The following is a 22,074-nucleotide window of genomic DNA, read 5'->3' on the forward strand; positions in this document are numbered from 1 at the left end:
AGCGCTGTTTCACTTGGTCTACACTTTCATACTAAACTGCATTTGAGTGTGTTGAAAGTTATAATGTTATTATATGTGTTCGTTTGTTGGCTATATGAGACGAGCAGTGAGCTAGATCAACATTGGAATAACATACTGATCATATTTTAACATTTCATCATGTTGAGCTATACAACATTGATTTGTTTTATGTACATTTGCTCACCTGTCTAATAAAGTAACAGCATCGTCTCTGTCAAGTTGAAGTTTGTCGCGGACATGGAGCTCAAAACGCCACGCTGATATTGATCCTCGTTTTAGTTCTCCTTTTGTCCCAAAGTCTGCTTGCCACGGTCCATAATGTTTGAATGAAACAACAACAGCGTGAGCGTGCCGCTAGACGTAGCGCAGTTGTCCATGTCTGTCGCATGGACATGGACGAGCCATTATTTAAAATTGGAATTTCTCTGAAATTAAAAATCTTTGGGATTTTTTGGGATATTGTGAGTACACAACTGCAGTAAATATATCACACTGTGCAAGTAATTTTTGGATATTTTATTACAAAAATCTTACATATTGTAACTTTAATCACTATGAATAACTACTAGGCTATGTTGTTTGTTTGATGCTAATTATATAATAAAAAGAAAGACTGATTGAACTAAATTACAGTCTATGCTTGCAAAGATGACATGGCTGTAAAAGTTTTGTCATTTTGCTTCCATATTGCTTGAAAGGTAAGATATATATCATATGTTTTTATTTTTATTATTGTTATGGAAATACATCATATAGCATAGAAAAGTTACTTACCTGAAAAACTTACCCTGAAAGTTACCTCAATTTGTGGAAATGAAAGTTGAGGTTATCTGCTTACAGAACCTTACTGATCTGGAAACAGTGCAACTACTTAACTAGCAGGATAACAACTCAAACAATGAACAATGACAGAGGCAAACCAACTCAAAGTCATACAGAAACACAGACCAAACTAAATGACCCTGACAATATTCTTTCCAAGTTTTTTTTTTTTTTACTCTTTTTAAAAGTATGCTTCCGAAGGCCATTTCTTTTTCACAACTAAGGGAGTACTTACCAAAACAAAGGCTTTTCCTTTTTTCCAGAGTTTCTGTTCCTGAAAGCACTTAGGGATAAAGAGTTCCCCTTCATCACTCCGCTTAGTCTTTGTTTATTTTGAAACGCAATACTTCTCTCATCTCATCATGCATGAGTGTCTGTCGACAAAGAAGACTTTAGATTTGATCTCAAATGGCTCATACCGACATGATTATTTAGTATGTTGGGTGCTCATCAAAATTGGCTAGAAGTATCTAGCTAAATCGCAATAAACATGAAATAAAAATTCACAAGTTTCCAATTACATGTTATATAATATGTGGTAACCAAAACTTAAACAGGTTCCACAACAGGTGTGGTGCGTTGCCTCACAACATTGTTTGGTGTTTGTGACAGAAATCTCTGATAATTCATCTATTGAACCTTCTAGTTTCAACACCCTTCTTTAATTAGCATGACTCATATTAATGATATATTTATTGTATTTAGCTTATATAAGTAAGTATGTGCAGTTGTATGGCCAAAGTACAAGTCTGTTACACTACATGAGAGAGATATAAAAATGTATCTTTCTGCACATTACACTTGTTTTATTGGCTGTTATCTCTCTTATGTCTCTCTTATATCGGCTCAGGGCCACACACACACACACACACACACACACAGACGCACACATACTCACACACACGTTCAGGGCCGTAGTCTGTCTGTGTTCGTCATTCGCTCTCCCTGCCCCCATCGACACACACACAAACACACTCACACACTCACAGCACAGGGTGTGGATGGTGAAACTCAATACTGAGGCTTTGTCCCAAACCCTACTGAGCTTCCTACCCAGACAGCATATAAGGGCACTGCATACATGATCCCAATGTGATCATTTACTGGCCATTTTAAAAGATGTTTGTGCTCATTAAGACATAGTTAGTTGCTGAAGTCAGAATCATAAGCCATAAGCTAATATACATTAGTGAAAAGTTGTCCTTCAGGAAGAGTTTATGAGTGTGATGTATGATGCAAATGAGTGGCTGTTAAAGTCAGCATGAAAGTAAGTTACGATAGTCTTTTCTTCCCTATTATGACATTAGTGAAATGGCTTTGGAGAGCTATAAGGCGGGGCTTGATTTTGTCCGTGGGGATTTGATTGGTTGGTTGGATGGTTGAGGTTTGCTATTGGTCGATCTCATGTGAGTGACAGGTTGCTCCGCCCTCGCGCCAGCAATCACATCATCAGATAAGAGAAGAGATGTAAAAGGGACGGATTATGTGATATATGATAAATCCTCCTGTAATGAGACCAAGTGTTTTTTAATAAAAATATAATATAAAAATTTAAATGTATGATGTTACAAAAAGTTGTCAGAGTAGGCTATATGAACTTATTCAGTTCATATTAAGTTTATTATTTTTCACCAGAATATGAGGTCAGTGTTAGGCTATGTGATTTAATGTTTTAATTAGGCTATTATGTTTTATATAACTTAATTATAGTTAATAATAACTTAATAAGTTATTTTGCTGCCCTGAAGTTTCTCGATGGCTATAGTTGTGGAAAGGTGGAAAACTTGTGAATTATTCAAGAATTACAATTATTCAAGCGTTACACTTTTGTGTCTGGGACATTTATAGGATCACACAGGCTGTTGGTGTACAAATAAGCCCTATTATGCCAAATTTATCTGTTTAAAAGATCCCACAAATGTGTCAGACTATTTACAAATAAAAAGCTTCAGATGTGTCCATAAAACGGGTTGCTCAGATTTTGGTTATCTAATAGTATTGCGCGCTTTATTATTCACTCGGCCGTCAACAGTAGGCAGTGATCAAGTGATCAAGTGATCGAGTGAGTGTGTGAGCTGAGTTTTGAGACACGGCCCGTGTGTTCCCGCATTCAGAATCACTGTACGTGCTCGCGGTCTCGGGTGCGCGCTCGGGATTGGCTCGTTACGGTTAGAGACACTCCCCCGATCACGGACGAACACCCTTCCTCAACCGCAAGCCTTCCGGTCTCGAGTGTTATGTAAAATACCCGACTCTGTTCTCGAAAGTTGACTCTCTAAAGTTGAGTTGTAGTTGTAAATCGAGCCATTTTGAACTTTTTGTTGATTTATTTTACGGTATCGAGCGACTAAAGAGCGCGCGATGGTGTTGAAATCTGAAGATGGAGTTGGTGAGTGACGATCATCGACAGATGTTACTTTTACCAAACTTATTTTTCATAAACAACACGCGCTTGTTTATCTAGATTGAGTGTGTGTGATATCTGAAATACATTAAAAATTCTATTGACATTCACCATTCAGCGCTTGACTCCTATAGAAGTTGATATCAATGTGTTTTTCCCGTAGTATAACGTCTAATTTTTTAACGGTGTATTTATTTAGATTTAGTGACACAAACTAGCTTAATATCAATAAATAAACTAATATTATGTTCGTGTTTCTACATGTACCTTACTTTGAGGATAATCATAATATTTGTAGGTTGTTATGGGGAATGAGTGTGATATAGTAATGCTGCATGACAACAATCCTCCCTCATGTGAGCTGTCCATCATCTCTTCTTTGTAGTGTAAGTTATGCAGTTTTGAATTATTCATCATGGCGAATGAAAGGCCTCTGGTTTTGACGAGAGATGAATGTGTTTTATTCTTCCATGATCCTCTTATGTGCAAACATCTCAGTTAATATGCTCTCTGTTATTTGAGCTGTGAAGAAATCCCTGTGTGTGTTTGCAGTTCAGTGTCTGACAACTGGTTTTGTCCTCACTTTAAGTCCTGCATGTTTGCCTGTTTAATTCGTTCACTTCCTAGTGTGACTCAAACAGGCTGCGACTTGTCTGAACCAACTCTTGATTTCAGAGCAAGAATACACAAAGTATTGCACATACCGTGAACAGAGTTTCTGAGGTTTCCTGGACGTTTTGCTGTAGTAACATGCTGTAGTCGTGTGTGTGTGTGTGTTTGAAACACTTGTTGTCTGTCGCTGAGGAATGTGGTTCAGCTGTCTGGGTTCGGTGAGGGGGTTGGGATGTTTTCTGTGGGAATGCTGAGATCTCAAGGTGACAGACTTTTGACCATATACAGGATCAACAACTTATTTTGGCCAAGAGCCACCTACAAAAGAAACCAATGTGAACAATTTTGGACACTTTTGGACACAGAACACGAAACAAAGCACAATATAGGCCTACATTTGTGCTGCTGGGGTGCTTCAATACATATTTGGGTCAAGTACGGACAAACCCAACTGTTGGGTTTAAAAATTAGCCTAAATTTACACTAGCAACCACATAGCAACACACTTTTCCATCCATCCATCCATCCATCCATCCATCCATCCATCCATCCATCCATCCATCCATCCATCCATCCATCCATCCATCCATCCATCCATCCATCCATCCATCCATCCATCCATCCATCCATCCATCCATCCATCCATCCATCCATCCATCCATCCGCACTTATTATGCCTACTTTCTAAATAAATACCCAAATGTAGCCTACATGAAATATCGATTGGTGTTTATATTAAACTGTTTGAAATACAATGCTTATGTTAACAGATCATCCGATTTTTCAAATTCCAAAATTTGCTTAACACGAATATTTCATGTTTGATTACTCCTAATTACATATTTTAACAGATGAAAAGTATGCCTGGGTTGCTCTTTCCCGTAGTAAGGGTGTGGGCCATCTAACAGCCTTCTGAGAAAGAGACTTGACAGGAAATGTCACCTTACATTGAACCCTGACAGGAAGAAGCATTCGTCTCAGCTGAGGATCTTGGGAAACGCAGTGCAGTTTAATATCATTAACGTGCCTGTGACCTGACTGTTGAGTTGAGCTGCTATGTAAATTAGGATGTGATTGATTTATTTTTTCTCTCTCAGCTCTGCTCGGTTTCCTGTCTGTGTGCTGTTGGTTATCTGTGTGTGACCGCCGTGGTCACGTGACTTCCTGTCTTGCGTTCTTCAGGCGCTGTGTTTATCAGGTGAAGGGCATGTGGGATGTTGACCGTGTGCCTGTTCACACCATCAGCCTAGATGAAGAGATAGAGGACAGAGTTTTTTTCTAGATGTAAGATACATCTGTGACATGCTGTTTACTATCACAGAAAATAATTTCATCCCTCAGTTTATATAATCAAGTAAAAGTGGTTTACAATTACAGTAGAAGTCTGTGGGCAAGACATTGCATCAGAAATTAAACATCTTGAACATTGTGCATTGAGCAATGTCCACCTGCAGGACTTACTCCTGTAATGCATGACTAGAAGTTCATCCACTTTTAGGCCTCATAGACTTCCATTGTAAGTGCATTACTACACAATTTGCTTGTTTTTATAAGCTGAAGTCACATCATGTTTTGGAAACAAATGTTGGTTTGGTTACATCAAATGTGTTGGGGTCAAATAGACGCCCATTGGTTTTCATGCAGTTTGCCAAAAACCAACACTTTGAAAAACCACAAAGAGTCAAGTAAAAAAAAAGAAAGAAAAAAAAAAAGGAAACCTTTACTGTAGCTTGTTTCAGACTAAAATATGAAATACATAAGAACACATGAGAAATACATGGAATTTAAGACTCAACGTTTACATTTAATGAACACTTTTTCTTCTCAATAATTCATGGAGAATTCACCTGTTCACTCCATGGTTTATTCATCTATTTAAGTTTCAAAGTGAAAAGATATATATTTTCTCGGATCTCAATAAGACTGAACATTGCAGAATTGAAAAGTGTGAGAAAGGGTTTGAAAACCAGACATAACAACATTACTTAATGCAATAAATACTACTTACAATAAGTACAAATAATTTGCACCATAGTGTGCATGCATATAGCCTAGTCACTGCATGTAACCATGACACACAAAAAATTTAAAATAACCTTTAATATATATAGCTGTAATAAATAGCCTATTCCGCACTCAAGATAAAGCTTGCACAAAGCACCGGCTTTATGAATATGTCAGAAAAATAGCAAGGAGACATTTTAATTATTTATTAATAAACTAGTGTTTTCTGAGTCAGTGTCGGCTGCAAAGATGACTGCTAATAAGCATTAAAGAGAAATGCACCTTTCATACGGATGACATAATCAGAGTATTTGTATTCTATTTGAGTTGGTTCATTTAAAAGTGGACATTTCAAGCTTTCTATAGATATATTTTTCATGTTTTTGAGTCAGGTTAATTTTTTGTGACGCACTCCAATTCCGGAGACTGAGGCGGCAGAGAGCGCATCCAGTTTGTTGTCTCTATTTTACTAAAGCACAATGGTTTATTGTTATTGTAAGTGTACACAAATAAAAGTAGACCCTTTCGAATGATGTCTCACTCTTATCTGTATGACCAAAAAGGACAGAGTAAGTTCTCTCCGCTCTTCGCATGAGCACTTGGATATGAGACGGATAATAGTGCACATTTATCTAGGTTAACTTTAGAGTAAACGGCCATGTAAAGTGGCTAACCACGGCTCGACATTAATGCTTGTCCGGGACAAGTGAATTTTTTGAAGCGACATGTGAAAGAATATTTTACATGCCCAACCAGACAAGTATCCCGATTAAAACGTCAATAACAAAAAATAACTAGGGAATCACAAAAACGCGAGATTGATTCTGCATTCATTTGGCGACTGATAGTGAATAATAATAATAATATAATAGGCCTATATGTACTGGCGGTAACAGGGTTGTGTTGTAGGAGAAATGGAAACAAATGAGCGGAAACAAATAGCCTAAACTCAGTTAACATACAAATAAGTTAAAACAAATTAATATTTATAACCTATGATACAGTTAAGCAACATCACACAACCAAGAGTGCTGAAGAATACCATCACGATTGGAAATGTGACACTGATTTCATATGACAGTTCAATAAACAAGTAATTAAAATGAAGTCACTTATATTTTAGATGTAATATTGACTCATTTTAATTATATTTCAGCAGCGAAAATAGTTCCAAACAAAGATCACAGCAGAGCCATAATGCATCTCAGGAACACTTAACCGTGTTTTGATTACTGAATGTTTCAGCATTATGAATGAATCGTTTGAGTCAAAGATTCAATGACCCATTCATAAACAACTTCCTCATTCCTGAACGAATCAGTCATTTGAGCGAATCGCTTAAACAAATGACTCAATGACTCACTCATTAAGACGGTCACCTGCCACCTCCTGCTTGTGGTTTAGTTTCGTGTTTAAAAGTATCATTCTTTCCAGAATTTCTTATTTGTATATTCCAAAAATATATAAAACAAACAAATCGCTTAAACAAATGACTCAATGACTCACTCATTAAGACGGTCACCTGCCGCCTCCTACTTGTGGTTTAGTTTCATGTTTAAAACTATCATTCTTTCAATTTCTATCAATTTCTATTTTGTATATTCCAAAAATATATAGGCCTAACAATCTCATGACATTGTTTAATGCACTTGTAATTTTTCAGTGTAAATTATTTAATTTGATCGGTAACAGCCCTATAGTGTCTTATTATTCTAATTTAATTTATTGATCAAATTTAAGTATTTAAAATGAAAAATGATGCATTAAAACGATTTGGGGAAAAATGCCCTTTATAAAGGTTAAAATATCATAAAGATGCAGATTTAAACATGTCAAAGCTGACTGATGAGAATATTGCTTCAGAATAAATTATTTTTACAACAGTATTTTTTTCTGGACAAGCTTATTTTTTACTTAGACAAGTGAAAGACCGATTTACTTGTCCAAAGGACAAGCACATGAAAAGGCTTAATGTCGAGCCCTGCTAACGTTACGTTGCATGTTTCAAATAAGCCAAATTTAAGGTCGGTGAATGATTTCCTGCCCGTTATACTGTAATAACCACAAGGACCCGATCTGTCCCTCACAGACTGTGTGGCTTCACATCTTCCTGTGGAGTTTATTTCTGCAATGACGCACCAAATATAATTTGGTAGACTAAGCCTCTTCTCATCGACTAACTTTTAGTTGATTGTTCGGGAGCAGCACTAAACCAAATGCCTCTTCATGAATGAAAGTTTTTAATATTAAATGTTTATGAATAACTCTAACATTTCCCACAGTAATTGTCATCAGAGGTAGGCCTAACTGTACATGGCGTGAACCTCTGCCTCAATCAGGATTTGTAGTCATATGTGGTGTTTACTCATCAGATTTCTCCCGTGCGCTTTGGTTTGCTCACATAAACGGCAGGATGTTTACTCTGCAGAGCTTCAGGATGTTTGCTCAGCACATCGGCCGTCAGCTCGGGCCTTCCCCTCACAGCTCGCACATCAGATCTGCAGAAAAATCCTCCGGTGCCTCATGATCCTTTAGCTGGGCTGATGATAAAAATAAACCGGTCTGCATTCCTCACGCAGGCCTTGAAACAATCTCTTATTGTTGCGCATGTTATTTTTGGCTGATGCCTTCTGCCTTGATTCCCTGGCTTTCGCTCAGACCCGTGAGTCGTGTGATATTGAAAGCGTGTGCGTGACACAGAACTGTGTCACCACCTCAGAGATCTGATTTAAGAGCCTCTCAGGACACACCGAGGCCGGCCGATTCCAGGAAAAGCATTTCAACGATGATCTCAGGCCTTGATCACTATGCTATTACAAGTTTATCGGATTAGATGAGCTTTATACGATGGGCTCAAAAATGTGGATAAATACATAGTAATACAGTAATACATTTGTGGGGACTTCAAAACCATGGCCTTGACATTGCTGTGCTTTGCTGTTTGAGCTTCGCCAATGTTATATTTCCGTTATACTCTGTGTTAGTGAAGTAATGATGAAACTGTGACTCATTGGCCAGAGTGAAACTGGTGACATTTCTGCTCTCCTTCGTCATATGAACACAACACTTCACACACCAGTATAATGTGGCTCTCAGATAATGTGGATTTACGAGTTTTACGATTGAGACTGAAAGGGAGAGTTCACCCAAAAATGAAAATTATGTCATCATTTACTCACCCTCATGTCATCCCAAACCGGTTTGCATTTCTTTCTTATATGGGGAATACAAAGGAATATATTTTGAAGAATGTTGGTAACTTGACCGTTTTGGTGACCATTGACTTCCATTGTCTCAAAATACCTTCTTTTATGTTCCACAGAAGAAAGAAAGTCAAACAGCTGAGTAAACAATGACAGACTTTTCATTTGTGGGTAAACTGTCCCTTTAATAGAAAGTGCATGCCTGAAATAAGCAAACCGGTTTAGTTTCAGTGGGATGATCTCTTCCTGAGATTTTTTTTTTTTTTTTTTTTACAGAATAATATGAAATGTGCATTGTGGACCAGATTGTAGAGGGAAAAAAACCTCATTGTTCTCATTGTCCTTTTGGTTGGTACTAATGCAACTTGGGCCAAGTCACGAGATCCCTCTTGGTGCCAGTGTATCCACTTGATCCATAAAAAAAGTGAAGAAATTAGAAGTAAATGTCTGCAAGAAAGAGCAGAGAATGACCACTAGATGGGGCAATCCTTGTTTATGATGGCATTAAGTCTGAGAGAAGGGAGGAGAGAGAGACGAGTGTGGGATGGAAAGGACCGTCTGCACATGGACTTCAGCAGTACGTGAAATGTGTCTTCCTCTTTCTCGGTCTGCCGTAACAAACGTCTGTATGTGTCATGCTTGACGTCTAATTCTTACCTGGATGAGTTTGGGTTTGAGTTTGATCTTTGGTTTTGCTGCTGCTTTGGATAATGAAGGAGAGAGTTTTGATGAGTGAACAGAAGTGGACTGATATCAGGACGACATATACATTTCACTAAAGATTGCAGAATCAGGTCAGTTCGCTGTGATATTGAAATGGCTACTTGGCAGGGTGTTGTTGAGACTTTCCATGTTAGTGTGCCTTTGTACAGTTTCTTTGCTTTAGAAGGAATGCAAGTGCCTGTAATGTGAACTGTCTCACATATTGAGTGGTTTGATTGCAAACAGAAAGAGATTTTGTGGACTGGATAAAACTCTCTGCAGTGTTGAGCTTTCATGGGACATGTGAGGATAGTGGTACATGGCTTCTGCCGTCCTTCACGCAGTCATTTGTGCCTTTTCTGCTGCATCTAACAGTCACTGGCTGACCATCAGCTTAAGAGATATTGCGTATCTAGGAGGAGCTTTAATTTTACTGGTTCTTGTTCAGAAGGACAGACAATATGTGGTTGGTTTGAGCCTAGAATGATTCTGTGATGCACTGTATTTGATTCCAGCCACTATAGGAATGTTTATTATTGTAGGTAAGTTCAAGTTTTTCATAGGATTTCTGAAACAATATTCAGTTTTAGCCAAACTCAGGCAGAAAAGCCCCATGAAGAAAGGCATTGTCTCATTTATCGAGAGCATAGTTGGATTGATTTATGGAGTTCAGTCATCAATTATCTGCCCACTGTCATATCAGTGTTCATTCGCCAAGAAGTCCCACGCTGCCCTTGGAAATGCGGCCTTTTTCAGCAGGTCAGACCTGGTGCCCAGTACATTAAAGTGAGTCTAGTACTTTGAACAATGGCGTAATACATCCAAGTGAATGCAGTTTCTCAGTATTTCTGTCGTGGGGTCAACCTTCCAGAGGTAAGGAATGTGTAATGTGTTACATTTGAGAAGTAAAGCCAAAGAGCTGAAAACAAGATACAAAGTATTTGCCACAATCTAAATCCTGAGGTGTTTCATTCTTACCATAGTAAACAGCTGCCGCCAGTGCTCACAGTGGTACTCGCATTGATGATGCAAATGTTTCACAGTGTAAAGCTACTGACAATAAGCGCATTAGTTCAGAACGGCGTAAAAAAAGGAAGAAATAACCAACATGGGAAACTTACGCCGGTTCTGAATTTCGGTTTTGATTACTTTTCGATTAATCGTCCTGCTCTAGATTGAGGTGGAACTCTGATTCGGATAAAGCACACACATGGCGAGACAGCCTAAGAGAAGTGTCTTTGACTGATGACCAGAGTTTTTTCATTGAGTAAATGTTTAATGTTTACAAGCTGGCAGGACAGATGTGGCTCCTTTACAGAGGCTTTGTGTTTTGCAAATCCTATTGAATGAGGAGAATCGGCTGTATTTGAAAGATAAGACTGTCTCGAGAGAAGGACATAAAGGTGGATAAAAGCAGAGACATTGGAAATGTTTTCTTAACAACAAAGAAGCAAGTTGAGGTGTAGTGGTTAAGGTTCAGCACTGGTTTCTGGTCCCCATAAAGAGCGAGCCTAGCCATCAAGTAGCCATTTACCACATTGCATCCATTCAAACTCTTGTAGGATTGCGGGGATCCGAGTGCCTGAAAGAAACTCCCGACAACCCAGCGAAAACCTGCAAACTCCATGTTCAGCCCGGGATCGAACCAGGGTTATTTACCTGTTGGGGCAGTCTACCTCCTAGAGTAGGGATCATGTCACGGTACCAAAATTCCAGTAGTCGGTACCAATACCATTAAAATTTTACGGTTCTCGGTACCAGTTTCAGTACCACAGCAAAATCTGTTGGAACTTTTTTTCTATTTTATTTAACTATTTGAAAAAAGTATTAAATTCAATTCAATTACTTTATGACGGTAATCATAAGTAAATAATACATATAAGCATTAAAGGCTACATGCTGTTTAAACGTAAATATTGCTTATAAAAAAAAATCCCATGGAGACATAGCTAAATGTACTGTACAGTAGCCTAATTATTTCTGTCAATTTCTTCAAGTTAAACCGAACTTTTATTTTGACAGGTTGCCGTGAAGACCTTTGAGTTTCTGTGTGTGTATGATATGACGATAGTTTTTTCTCAAAGTAAATGGTAAAATGCTCATGAAGTGACTCTCAGAGCGGCTCTGGAGATGAATTTCATCTTGTCATCATGTGAGGCAGCAGAGACTGAAAACAGCGCGAGCGTCACTCATGCTTCAGTGTGTGTGTGTGTGTGTGAGGTAAATGAAACCGCGCGTCTGCGCCATTCATTCACACAGTGACAAGCAGAACATGCAGGGTTAATATATAAATAGTCTTTTTGCAGTTTAATATACACAGACACTATATATCGTGGTATATATCGGCTACAGGCAGTGCTCCAAGTAAAAAAGTTAGTCTGGAGCCGCGCTTAGATAAAAACACGGAGGCGACTTAAAGCAGCTCCTATTAGCGGGTACCGAATGTACCCGGTACTACAGAAATGCTGGTATCGACACATTTTCAGCACCGACTTGGTACCGAAGTACCGGTACTTTGACCACACTATCCTAGAGTTAAGTGTTGAGGGTCTGACAGCTTGTGTCCTGTACTTTGGAGTCTTCTGGAACCTTCTACTTGTTTGGCCCTGAGCTGTAGTCACCATGGCACACCCAGGTTGGATCCAGTGGGATTGTCTGTAGCGTGCCCAAAGTGGCGTCTTTTTATGGTGGCATTGCAGGACTCTCTCCTTGCTCCTGTCCCTGAGATAAATGTCTGTCAGCATCTACTTTCAATATGCAGCAGCACTGTCTCCAGTTGTCTGTTGCCTTAGCAATGTAATTGTGTTACCGTTACTGATGGTCATATATTCCTACAATGATCCGGAATGAAATCAGAGCTCAGGTTCTGTTGGAGCTGATGCATTTCTTTGCAGCTCAGTCGTTGCATATTAAAGCTCTTGAGCTTTTGATAGAAGTGATGGTGTGGGCATATTATTTGCTCCCTGGCTCCCGTAGGCACATGTTAAACTGGGTTAAATCTGAAGGAGGAGATCCTCAAGTATTAATGTCCTGACTTTGCGAGGAGAGTTCTCCAAAGGTTCTGGACGGAAAATAAGAATGTGCCAATCCTGACAGCATTGGAGCTTGGGCTCAGTCCTCAAGGGTTCATGTCAAGAGGCTCTCTGTAATTGTGGTTTTTCTTTGCTGGGTTGCGGTGCCTGTGCCATTAGGAAGGCCTTCACCCTACCATTCAATCAGAGCGATTATAGAGCAGCTTTTGTGACTGATCAGAGCAAAACACTCTTCACTCTTTACGGCTTAAATAAGGACCACAGAAACAGGTCAGTAAAAACTCCTGCTGCTGTCAGAGGAGAGATGTGAGCATGCACACTAAATATGTCAGCGAAAAAGCACATGATAAACGAGGTCAATGAATAAGCTTGTTCTGGATAATACCCTGATCAAACCAGCTGAGCTGTGTTTTACAGATCCAGATCCATGGGCATTGCAAGACGCAAGTGGAGAGATGCTGGTTTCGGCTCTTTGAATCTTATCAGTCAGAGACATGTTGGTTTTCTTGGAATATGAACCTTTCATGTTTCATCCCAATACCAAAAATTATTCATCCCAATACCCAAAGACACACTTTTTTTTTTTTTACCTCAGAATAGTTTATATCTCACAATTCTGACTTTATAACACGCAATTGCGACTTTATTTCTCAGAATTGCGACTTTATATCTCGCAATTGCGACTTTATTTCTCAGAATTGCGACTTTATTTCTCTCAATTCTAACTTCATATCTCGCAATTGTGAGAAAAAAAAGAGTCAGAATTGTGAGATAAAAAGTCGCAATTATTATTATTTATTTATTATTCAGTGGTGGAAACAAGCTTCCATAGATAATGACTCTTTTTATGTGTTAAAAACAATCTAGGCTACTAAATAAAGACTACTTCATTATAAAGAAAAATTACCCAATGCCACTTGAAAAAATGTAGGCAAGACATCATGGCCCTTTGTCGGTTAATCTTCAACACTCGAAAATACTCAGTCAAGAATACATGACTGTAATGCTTCCAGTGTCTTGGAACTGGTGCATAACTGATTCTTTTAATTTATCACAATCATAGACATACTAGTTCACCTTAAGCGGATACTCAATCAGAAGTCTTGCACGTTCACAGAGACCCGCTTACTTCCAGGTTGCAAAATAAGGTGGACAGGGACAGAAAGAAGGGTTTTGTTTGTGACTTGTCTCTCTAGCTGTATGTGTGGGTTCATGCGTGGGATGTTGTAGCATTAGCATGTGTGGGTGATTCTGATTAGCAGCCCACTGACTATCTGTTGCACTGAAATTACTCAATTTCAGACCTGATCTGATCCTGCAGCCCTAACATTTTGAGATTGACCCATTTATCAGTATCGAGCTGCATCAGATAGCTTTTGATAGGTTGTGCTACTTCCGTCTTAATTCATATCAAGTGATTTGTATACATAGCGCTTTTTATAATTCATATTGTTTAAAGGCATGCGTTAATGATTCGTTATCGACAATGGGCATTGGGATGCCGGAATCAATAGTTTTATCTTGTATAGTGTGTCATAGTGGACGACAAGCGACATGACAGATACAGTACAGGCCAAAAGTTTGGAAACATTACTATTTTTAATGTTTTTGAAAGAAGTTTCTTCTGCTCATCAAGCCTGCATTTATTTGATCAAAAATACAGAAAAAAAGTAATAATATTGTGATATATTATTACAATTTAAAATAATTGGTTTTCAATTTATTATACTTTAAATGATCATTTATTTCTGTGATGCAAAGCTGAATTTTCAGGATCATTACTCCAGTCTTCAGTGTCACATGTGACATCCAGTCTATCACATGATCCTTTAGAAATCATTCTAATATTCTGATTTATTATGAGTGTTGGAAACAGTTCTGCTGCCTAATGTATTTGATGAATAAAAGGTTAAAAAGAACTGCATTTATTCAAAATAAAAAAATATTTTCTAATAATATAAATCTTCTTTTCTATCACTTTTTATCAATTTAACACATCCTTGCTGAATAAAAGTATTGATTTATTTCAAAAAAAGAAAGAAAAAAAATTACTGACCCCAAATTACTGACCAGTAGTGTATATTGTTGTTACAAAAGATTCATATTTTTAAAACATTTGCTGCTTCTTTTTTTTTTTTTTACTTTTTATTCATCAAAGTATCCTAAAAAAGTATCACAGGTTATGAAAAAATATTAAGCAGCAGAACTGTTTCCAACTTTGATAATGAATCCTCATATTAGAATGATTTCTAAAGGATCATGTGATAGACTGGAGTAATGATCCTGAAAATTCAGCTTTGCATCACCGAAATAAATGATAATTTAAAGTATAATAAATTGAAAACCAATTATTTTAAATTGTAATAATATATCACAATATTACATTTTTTTCTGTATTTTTGATCAAATAAATGCAGGCTTGATGAGCAGAAGAAACTTCTTTCAAAAACATTAAAAATAGTAATGTGTCCAAACTTTTGGCCTGTACTGTATCTGTCATGATTTATTTCGGTCCTCCATGACCGGGTCCCATCACATCTGTGATGCTGACCAATAGGAGCACAGAACCTCCTCCATACACCGCTTTCAAACATGGCAAAACGAAAGGGAGGCGATGGTATTGGTGCGGCTAGGTGGAATAATGCAATTGAAACAATACTCCTGCATTTATTATGTTCCCTCGAGGGACGACCACGGGATGAATTCAGGAGAATGATAGCAGAGGCGCTAAAGCAACCCAGAAAGTACTGGAATTAGTATTAGGTAGGCAAGATGCCAGTGGCATATTGGGACATTGGGCGGCTTCACTTTTCTAAAATGGAAGAGTGTGAAGGTGTTTCGTATAAATCTTTTTTTCCAGTCTACCCGCAACTCACAATAATTTCAGGAGTCATGATCTGACACAGTGACTTTCGAAACAAAAATATTGTGTTGTCTGAACCAGACATCACAGCCCCCAGTGAGCAAGTCTGAGGCAACTGTGGCAAGGAAAAACTCCATAAGATGTTTGGGCAGCGCCGGGAAAGAACCTGTGTGGGGAGCCCATCCTACTCTGGCATTGCAGTGAATTCATTTTCTTCATGTGGGTTTCTCGAGAAAAGCGAACACTGAGCTCTCTCTTCACCTCGTTTCATTGTTCATTGCTGGAGGAAGCAGAAAGTGTGTTTGCCACTTGCATGACTTCGAGGGGTTTTCCATCATCCAACTGCATGTGAAGTGGTTCACCATATCTTTCCCTCAGACTCTCAGAACTTACAAGGGTTTTTTACATTGTTCAATAAAGAGTTTCTTTTCAAATGAGCTTTTAGAGGTCTAAATTTCATTTTGCGCAGTATTACGTTTTTCTAAATAATTGGTGACTAAATTGCTTTAGCGTCATAAACTTTCCCTCTGATGTTGAGAAAATAGGCGTAATTCCAAGGTGGTTTTTTTAGAGTACAACTTTTTCTCATGGAAATATTTGGTTCCCATAAATCTGGATGTCTTGTCTCTGTTTCAGTAATTTTAAATTAATGCAAAAAATCTTGTTTAATTAATGCATAAAGGACTATATTCAACACATTTGTAGCATTTAGTTTTTCCCTGAAATCCACTTGTGTTATATAATGTAAAGTGTTATGTGGTCTCAAACAGGACCAGGGTTGAGAACCACTGTTTAGAGAAATATATGTAAATACCTGTAATGAATCCCTGACCTCCACGTATTGGCATAGTTCACACACTGTAATTTATCCAGGAGGGTCGCTGCTGAATACTAAATAGATGGCGATAATGTGGGCGGCCATATGTTAATAAGCTCACGGTTGTGACTTAAAACTATACAGTTTAGTTATATTCAATGATTTTGGTGGACTGGGGACTGTAAATGAGTTTTGAATGTTACAGTAGGAAAATAAAATTTCACTGTATTGAACCATTTAATTTCAAGTGTATATTTCAGAGGGATGCTGTGAGGTGATGAGTGTTTGTTCTCGGCACCCTCACAGATGGGGTTTGAAGCACTGATGGGTTGCCATGGCTACAGGAGGATGCTGTGGGTGAGATCTCACAGTCACATGGTGAATAAAAGTTTGTGCCTGTGATTGAGGCGTCTGGCTAGAGAGCACTAATGCTGAAGGCGTCGTTCAGGCTAGTGTGTCGGTCTACTGCGACTCAAAAAGGGTTTTCATTGATTTGTGCTTTATCTTTTGGATCAGTTTGAGGACATTTGCAAGTATTTACGGATATCTTTATTTCCTTGGTGTCTCTTGCACATTTGGAGTAGTTTTACTCATGATCCAATTACGATATCATAGTGCATTACAAGATTTGTGACAAGGAAATCAGGCCTGGTTATCGTTTCTTTTCAGTCATTTGTTGGTTATTGATGCGTGTATGCTTGTAAAGATGCTGCTGGGTAATATTGTGTCCTATCGTTTCTGTTCACAGTACTTTTGTTCACTAATCTGTCTTCATTTCACCATATCATCACTAAAATATGATCAGATCAATGTGTAATATTTCTTTAGTTCAAATTAAGCCTAGAACATGAACAAAACATATATATTTTTTTATCTCGTTCTCAGTGCCTGACGACCTCACGCCTGAGGAGCAAAAGGAACTGGAAAACATCCGCCGCCGAAAGCAGGAGCTGCTGGACGACATTCAGGTAATAATGAACTGCTGTGAATCATTTATTCAACTCGAACTCACTATTCAAAAGTCAGCCACGCTTTATATTATATTACAGTTCATGCAGGGATTTGACTGGCTTATTCATTTAATAATCTACAGTTCAAGGCTCCAGACTACAACCAAATGGTAGCATTTTGCTAACGACTGCATTTTTGTCAGAGGTCGTATTGGTGCCACCAGCACGTTGGCCAAATGATAATAGCTGCCTTTTATGTTGCATATGAGAAACATCAAATGGCAACCTAAACAAAAGTGAAACGAAACCGTTTACTTGCAGGCCGTTCTTGATCATTCTACACCGTAACTACACGTCGTTTTAATTCACCGAAGAATTAATAACATCGCAGCGAGATCTAGTGGGAAGCATTTAAATTCGGTGCAGAATTCTGTTATAAACCCTAGATATCAGATCAAACATTGTTAAAGGCTTTTCAATCCACAAATCATCAACATTCACCATCCAGCAATGTAGCGATGCTAACTGTAACCATGGTATTGTGGCAGAATGTTTGTTTTACATCATCTCAGGGTTCGTACAACCTTTTAAGAGTGAAATGTAAGCACTTTAAGGGATTTCAAGTGCTTTACACTTGTTCCAGCACTTCAAAGCTCAAAATATGATCCAATTTTAATAGTGTGATGATTTATAAAACTGAAAGTTTAAAGATGTTGGAAACTAAAACTTCATGACAATGAAACGCTTTTATTTAAAAAAAGAAAAACATGAAATTACCACTATAACCGGTAGATGGCGGCAGAGGAGCACCATTTCCACTCCCTATTAGAAGAAAAAAAATAGTAATTAACAAAGTCTCAAGAAAAACAAAAACTTTTCTTCAATTTTTGACTTATTTACTCATTTTATCTAATTTTACATTCATTTTATAATCACTGAAGCTGTCGGTCAGTTCAGTGTGATACTATACAAGAACAATAGTACATTTAATAAGAGTGGAATATTCACTGATGTTAATAATGATAGTTCATTTTAAGTGCTTTACTGTCAAATTTACAATAAACAAACAAGTATTATTAGTAACTGCAAAATACTCATTTTTTTTTGTAAATATAAAATTTATAGTAAAAATAAATATATAGTAACAGAGAAATATAAAAAAATAAACAGAAATAAACAAAATAATCAATACAAATAATAAAAATAAAATAAATAATTAGTTATATTATTATTGAATCTTATCCCACAGCTGCTATATAAGATGTGAAAATGTTTTATTCTGAAATAATTATAACAATTATAATTATAATAATTTCAGGAATCTACAAATATTTGTGGTATAAGAATTTGACTTGTCATTCACCAAGTATGAACACCGTTAGTCCAAAAAGGAAATGACTCAAGCTGACAGGAACAGGGTGGACTTGTTTAGAAAAGGACTCTCATACATGAGCCAAACACTGATCACTTTCAGCTCTACTACTATAACACAGTCAAATGGGTTTGATCTGTCAGGGCGCTGACCTCCAGTATACTATACACTTACTTAAAATTCCTTTAGTTTTCCACGGGAATGTATAAATTCCTAGCACACTCCGTTTACATTGTAAACAAATTTAAGAAAACTTCCCTCCCCTTTGCAAACCGAATTTCTACATCTTGAGGTCTTCTGACAAAAGTGGTTCTGTTCTTGAGGCAGCTTTCCTTTGGGAGGACAGACGTCTGAGGAATGTGTGTTTTCTCTGGTTTTGGGAAAACAAAAACAGGTTTTTCTTTGCTAGTGAATTACAAACAGGAAGAAATTACTTGAGCTTGACAAACACTTGAGAGCGAATTTCACCACCATACAGCTGAAAATGAATACGAGGAGGGAAAACTCTTCATTGTGTGACCTCAGGACCGGCCCGGCTCCAGGCCGTCACTAAACTCTTGGCAGAAGAGACAGGCCTGTTGCCCTAAAACCATTAATCTCCCCAAAGACATGGTAAAATAATCCAATTTTGATGTCTGTAGTCTTTACTTTGGGGCCATTCTCCAGTTGTCCTCCTTTAATGTCATGTATATGCCGTCTAGAGCAAACGATTCATCCGCTGGAATTAGATTTGAGCCGTTAATGTCAGGCCTCGTGAGCTGGGACAGGACACATGCAGAGAGTGCCACCATACTCTCTCTTGTAGTAGACCTTGGTTCTTTCTCATACCTAAAAAAAAAAGTGAAGATTATCCTACTGTTCATAAAACATTCACTACTAGGCTTAAAAGATATAACCAGTTTAGATGGAAAGGATCTCAAACTGACTAGCTGAAGATTTTACTGTAGCTAAACCCATTAATAGTAGGGCTGTCACTTTTGTGAAAAAAATCCTGTTCGATTTTTGAGACATAAGTGTTCATTGAATCGATTGCAAAATCAATTTTCCATGTCTAAAGACGTTTCCATTTTAAAACGCCAAATATAGGCAAATCCAATCCAAATCCTTGTGTTAGTTGGTCCGATCGATTGAGCAATCGATTTTCGAATGTAAAGTGACAGCCCTAATTAATAGACATAGTACTTCCTTAGGTTCACGGTACTCTCGCCATCTCTGAAAAGCCAAGCTTATGTTGATTCTTGTTTTATTACGAGATCTGTCGCGATCTCTTTTTACCAGCTGACTCTCCTCTGTTCAGCGTTTTTATTTAGTTTTTTTTTTTTTTTTAAGCGTGATTCCCGGAGGTTTGAGATTAAGCCATTCTCACTTATTGCCACTTCCACACTTGTAAAAGTAGCCGGATCAACTTTCCTCTATTTATGGATATGACGAGACTCGCGTATGCATACAGTTGTATGACGATTACTTGCTGCTGAAAAATTCAAATTTTAGGACACAGTGTTTCTTGTTTGGGTTAGTGTTTCACTCACAACACAACTCTAGACACGTGTGTGTTGTTGTTTCATTTCTCATCTGTATTGACCACTATGGTGTGGCGTAATTATCTCTGGAGTCTCGTTTGATTTGAACCCTCTCATTTCCTCATTTCTCCACAGCGTCTGAAGGATGAGATAGCCGAAGTGACCAGTGAGATTGAGAACCTGGGTTCCACCGAGGAGAGGTGAGTGGACGTCCCCTCACAGATTACTCATACACACTTCATCTCCATGTGTCACTTTATGAGTCATGCGTGAGGTCAAATCTGCCTAGCATCTTAGCATCTAGCTACACCATCTTCTTGAATGTCAACCCATCCTGTTTTATTCGAATCTGTTAAACTATTCAAGAAAATTTAAGTCACAGTATTTCCAGAGAACTGTCTTGTGTTGTTCAAAATGAGAACCAAATTGCAATTCCCAATCCCATTTGGATTCCACAAGACCTCTTTGTTCAAGGCAGTAGTTGTTTAAATGTTGGGTCCATCAGCCAGAGATTATGAAGCATATGACATAAACCTTATGACATCTTTTGTAAAAGGGTATAAAACAATAAACATCAGGAGTTATGTTTTATAATCTACTGATCATTGTCCCCGCAGGAAAAACATGCAAAGGAACAAACAAGTGGCAATGGGCCGTAAGAAATTCAACATGGACCCCAAAAAGGTGATTAAGCAGTCTATTAAAGCGTATTCACTGAATGAATTCTGTGTATCATATGTCTTAGAGGCTAAACACCTTGAATGTGTGTGTTTGCAGGGGATCCAGTTCCTCATTGAAAATGACCTTCTGAAGAACACCAGTGAAGACATCGCACGGTTCCTCTACAAGGGTGAAGGTCTTAACAAGACTGCAATAGGAGACTACCTAGGAGAGAGGTGTGTGTGATTATTAGTACAAATAGTGCAACCAGCACATGATTTGTTGGAGGCGATTGGGGTCACAGGCCTTTAAAATAGAAAATGACCTTACATAAAGTAGTCATAATAGTAATATTATTATTGTATTGCAGCAATTATGAATATATTTCATAATTTGTTAAATTCATGCCAATTTTTTCAGGATTTAGGGATATTTAAGTGCTTTGTAACTTTTGGTTCTTTAAGGCATGGTCACATTAGTGAAATTTCAGAGAATATCGCAGGTAAAAAGGTCTATCATCCACTGTCAATAGAGTAATGATGCACAAAGCACTACTTAAACAAGTCACTTTCAAACCAAGCACCTTTCTGTTGGTCAACGCGACGAGTTTGCATGAAAAACGGAAACAGGATGTGAAAAATGTGTGGAGAAATGCCATTACGGGAAATTCCAAATCGCAAAGACTTCTATTGAAATGACTGGATTTTCATAAGTTTTGCCGAGCATTGGTTTTAGATCCCAGAAGTGTCTCAAAAGTTTATGTCAAGTCCATTGCTTTGGTGTTGTATATTTGCATTGCTATCTAAATACTATCCAATTAAAATCCGAATCAATAAAATATTATAAATGTTGAATTCACCAAAATGCATATCGTGTAAAAATTCGGCTTCTGAGGATGGAAATGGTATTAGATCTCTTCTACACCTTTAAATGCACCTAATATCTGTCAACTGGCCCTTCTGGTTAATTCCTGGAAACCAGTGTCCTCTTCCCATTGTAATTTGCTGAGAGACAGGATAATGTGGATTGTTCTGTAAATCCCATCCGCATCTGTCTTTGATTACCCTTTTATCCGGACTCTAAGCTCATTAG

General features: G+C 37.9%; 1 protein-coding gene across 4 annotated transcripts in view; it reads left to right on the top strand.

Annotated features, from left to right (window-relative positions):
• Nucleotides 1-22,074, top strand: part of cyth1a (cytohesin 1a) — a 63,364-nt gene that overhangs the window by 26,956 nt on the left and 14,334 nt on the right. For 2 of the 4 annotated variants that reach the window (XM_079888641.1, XM_079888639.1), the window contains exons 2-5: nt 17,366-17,448; nt 20,458-20,522; nt 20,940-21,006; nt 21,100-21,218. In XM_079888641.1, the coding sequence (XP_079744767.1) occupies nt 17,366-17,448; nt 20,458-20,522; nt 20,940-21,006; nt 21,100-21,218 (334 nt within the window). Of the gene's footprint in view, nt 1-2,993; nt 3,233-9,622; nt 9,861-17,365; nt 17,449-20,457; nt 20,523-20,939; nt 21,007-21,099; nt 21,219-22,074 lie in introns of those variants that run through there. The other 2 variants (XM_079888640.1, XM_079888642.1) reach the window with 2 other exon arrangements.

Source organism: Squalius cephalus (assembly GCF_949319135.1).
Source record: "Squalius cephalus genome assembly, chromosome: 1".
Classification (NCBI taxonomy): domain Eukaryota; kingdom Metazoa; phylum Chordata; class Actinopteri; order Cypriniformes; family Leuciscidae; genus Squalius; species Squalius cephalus.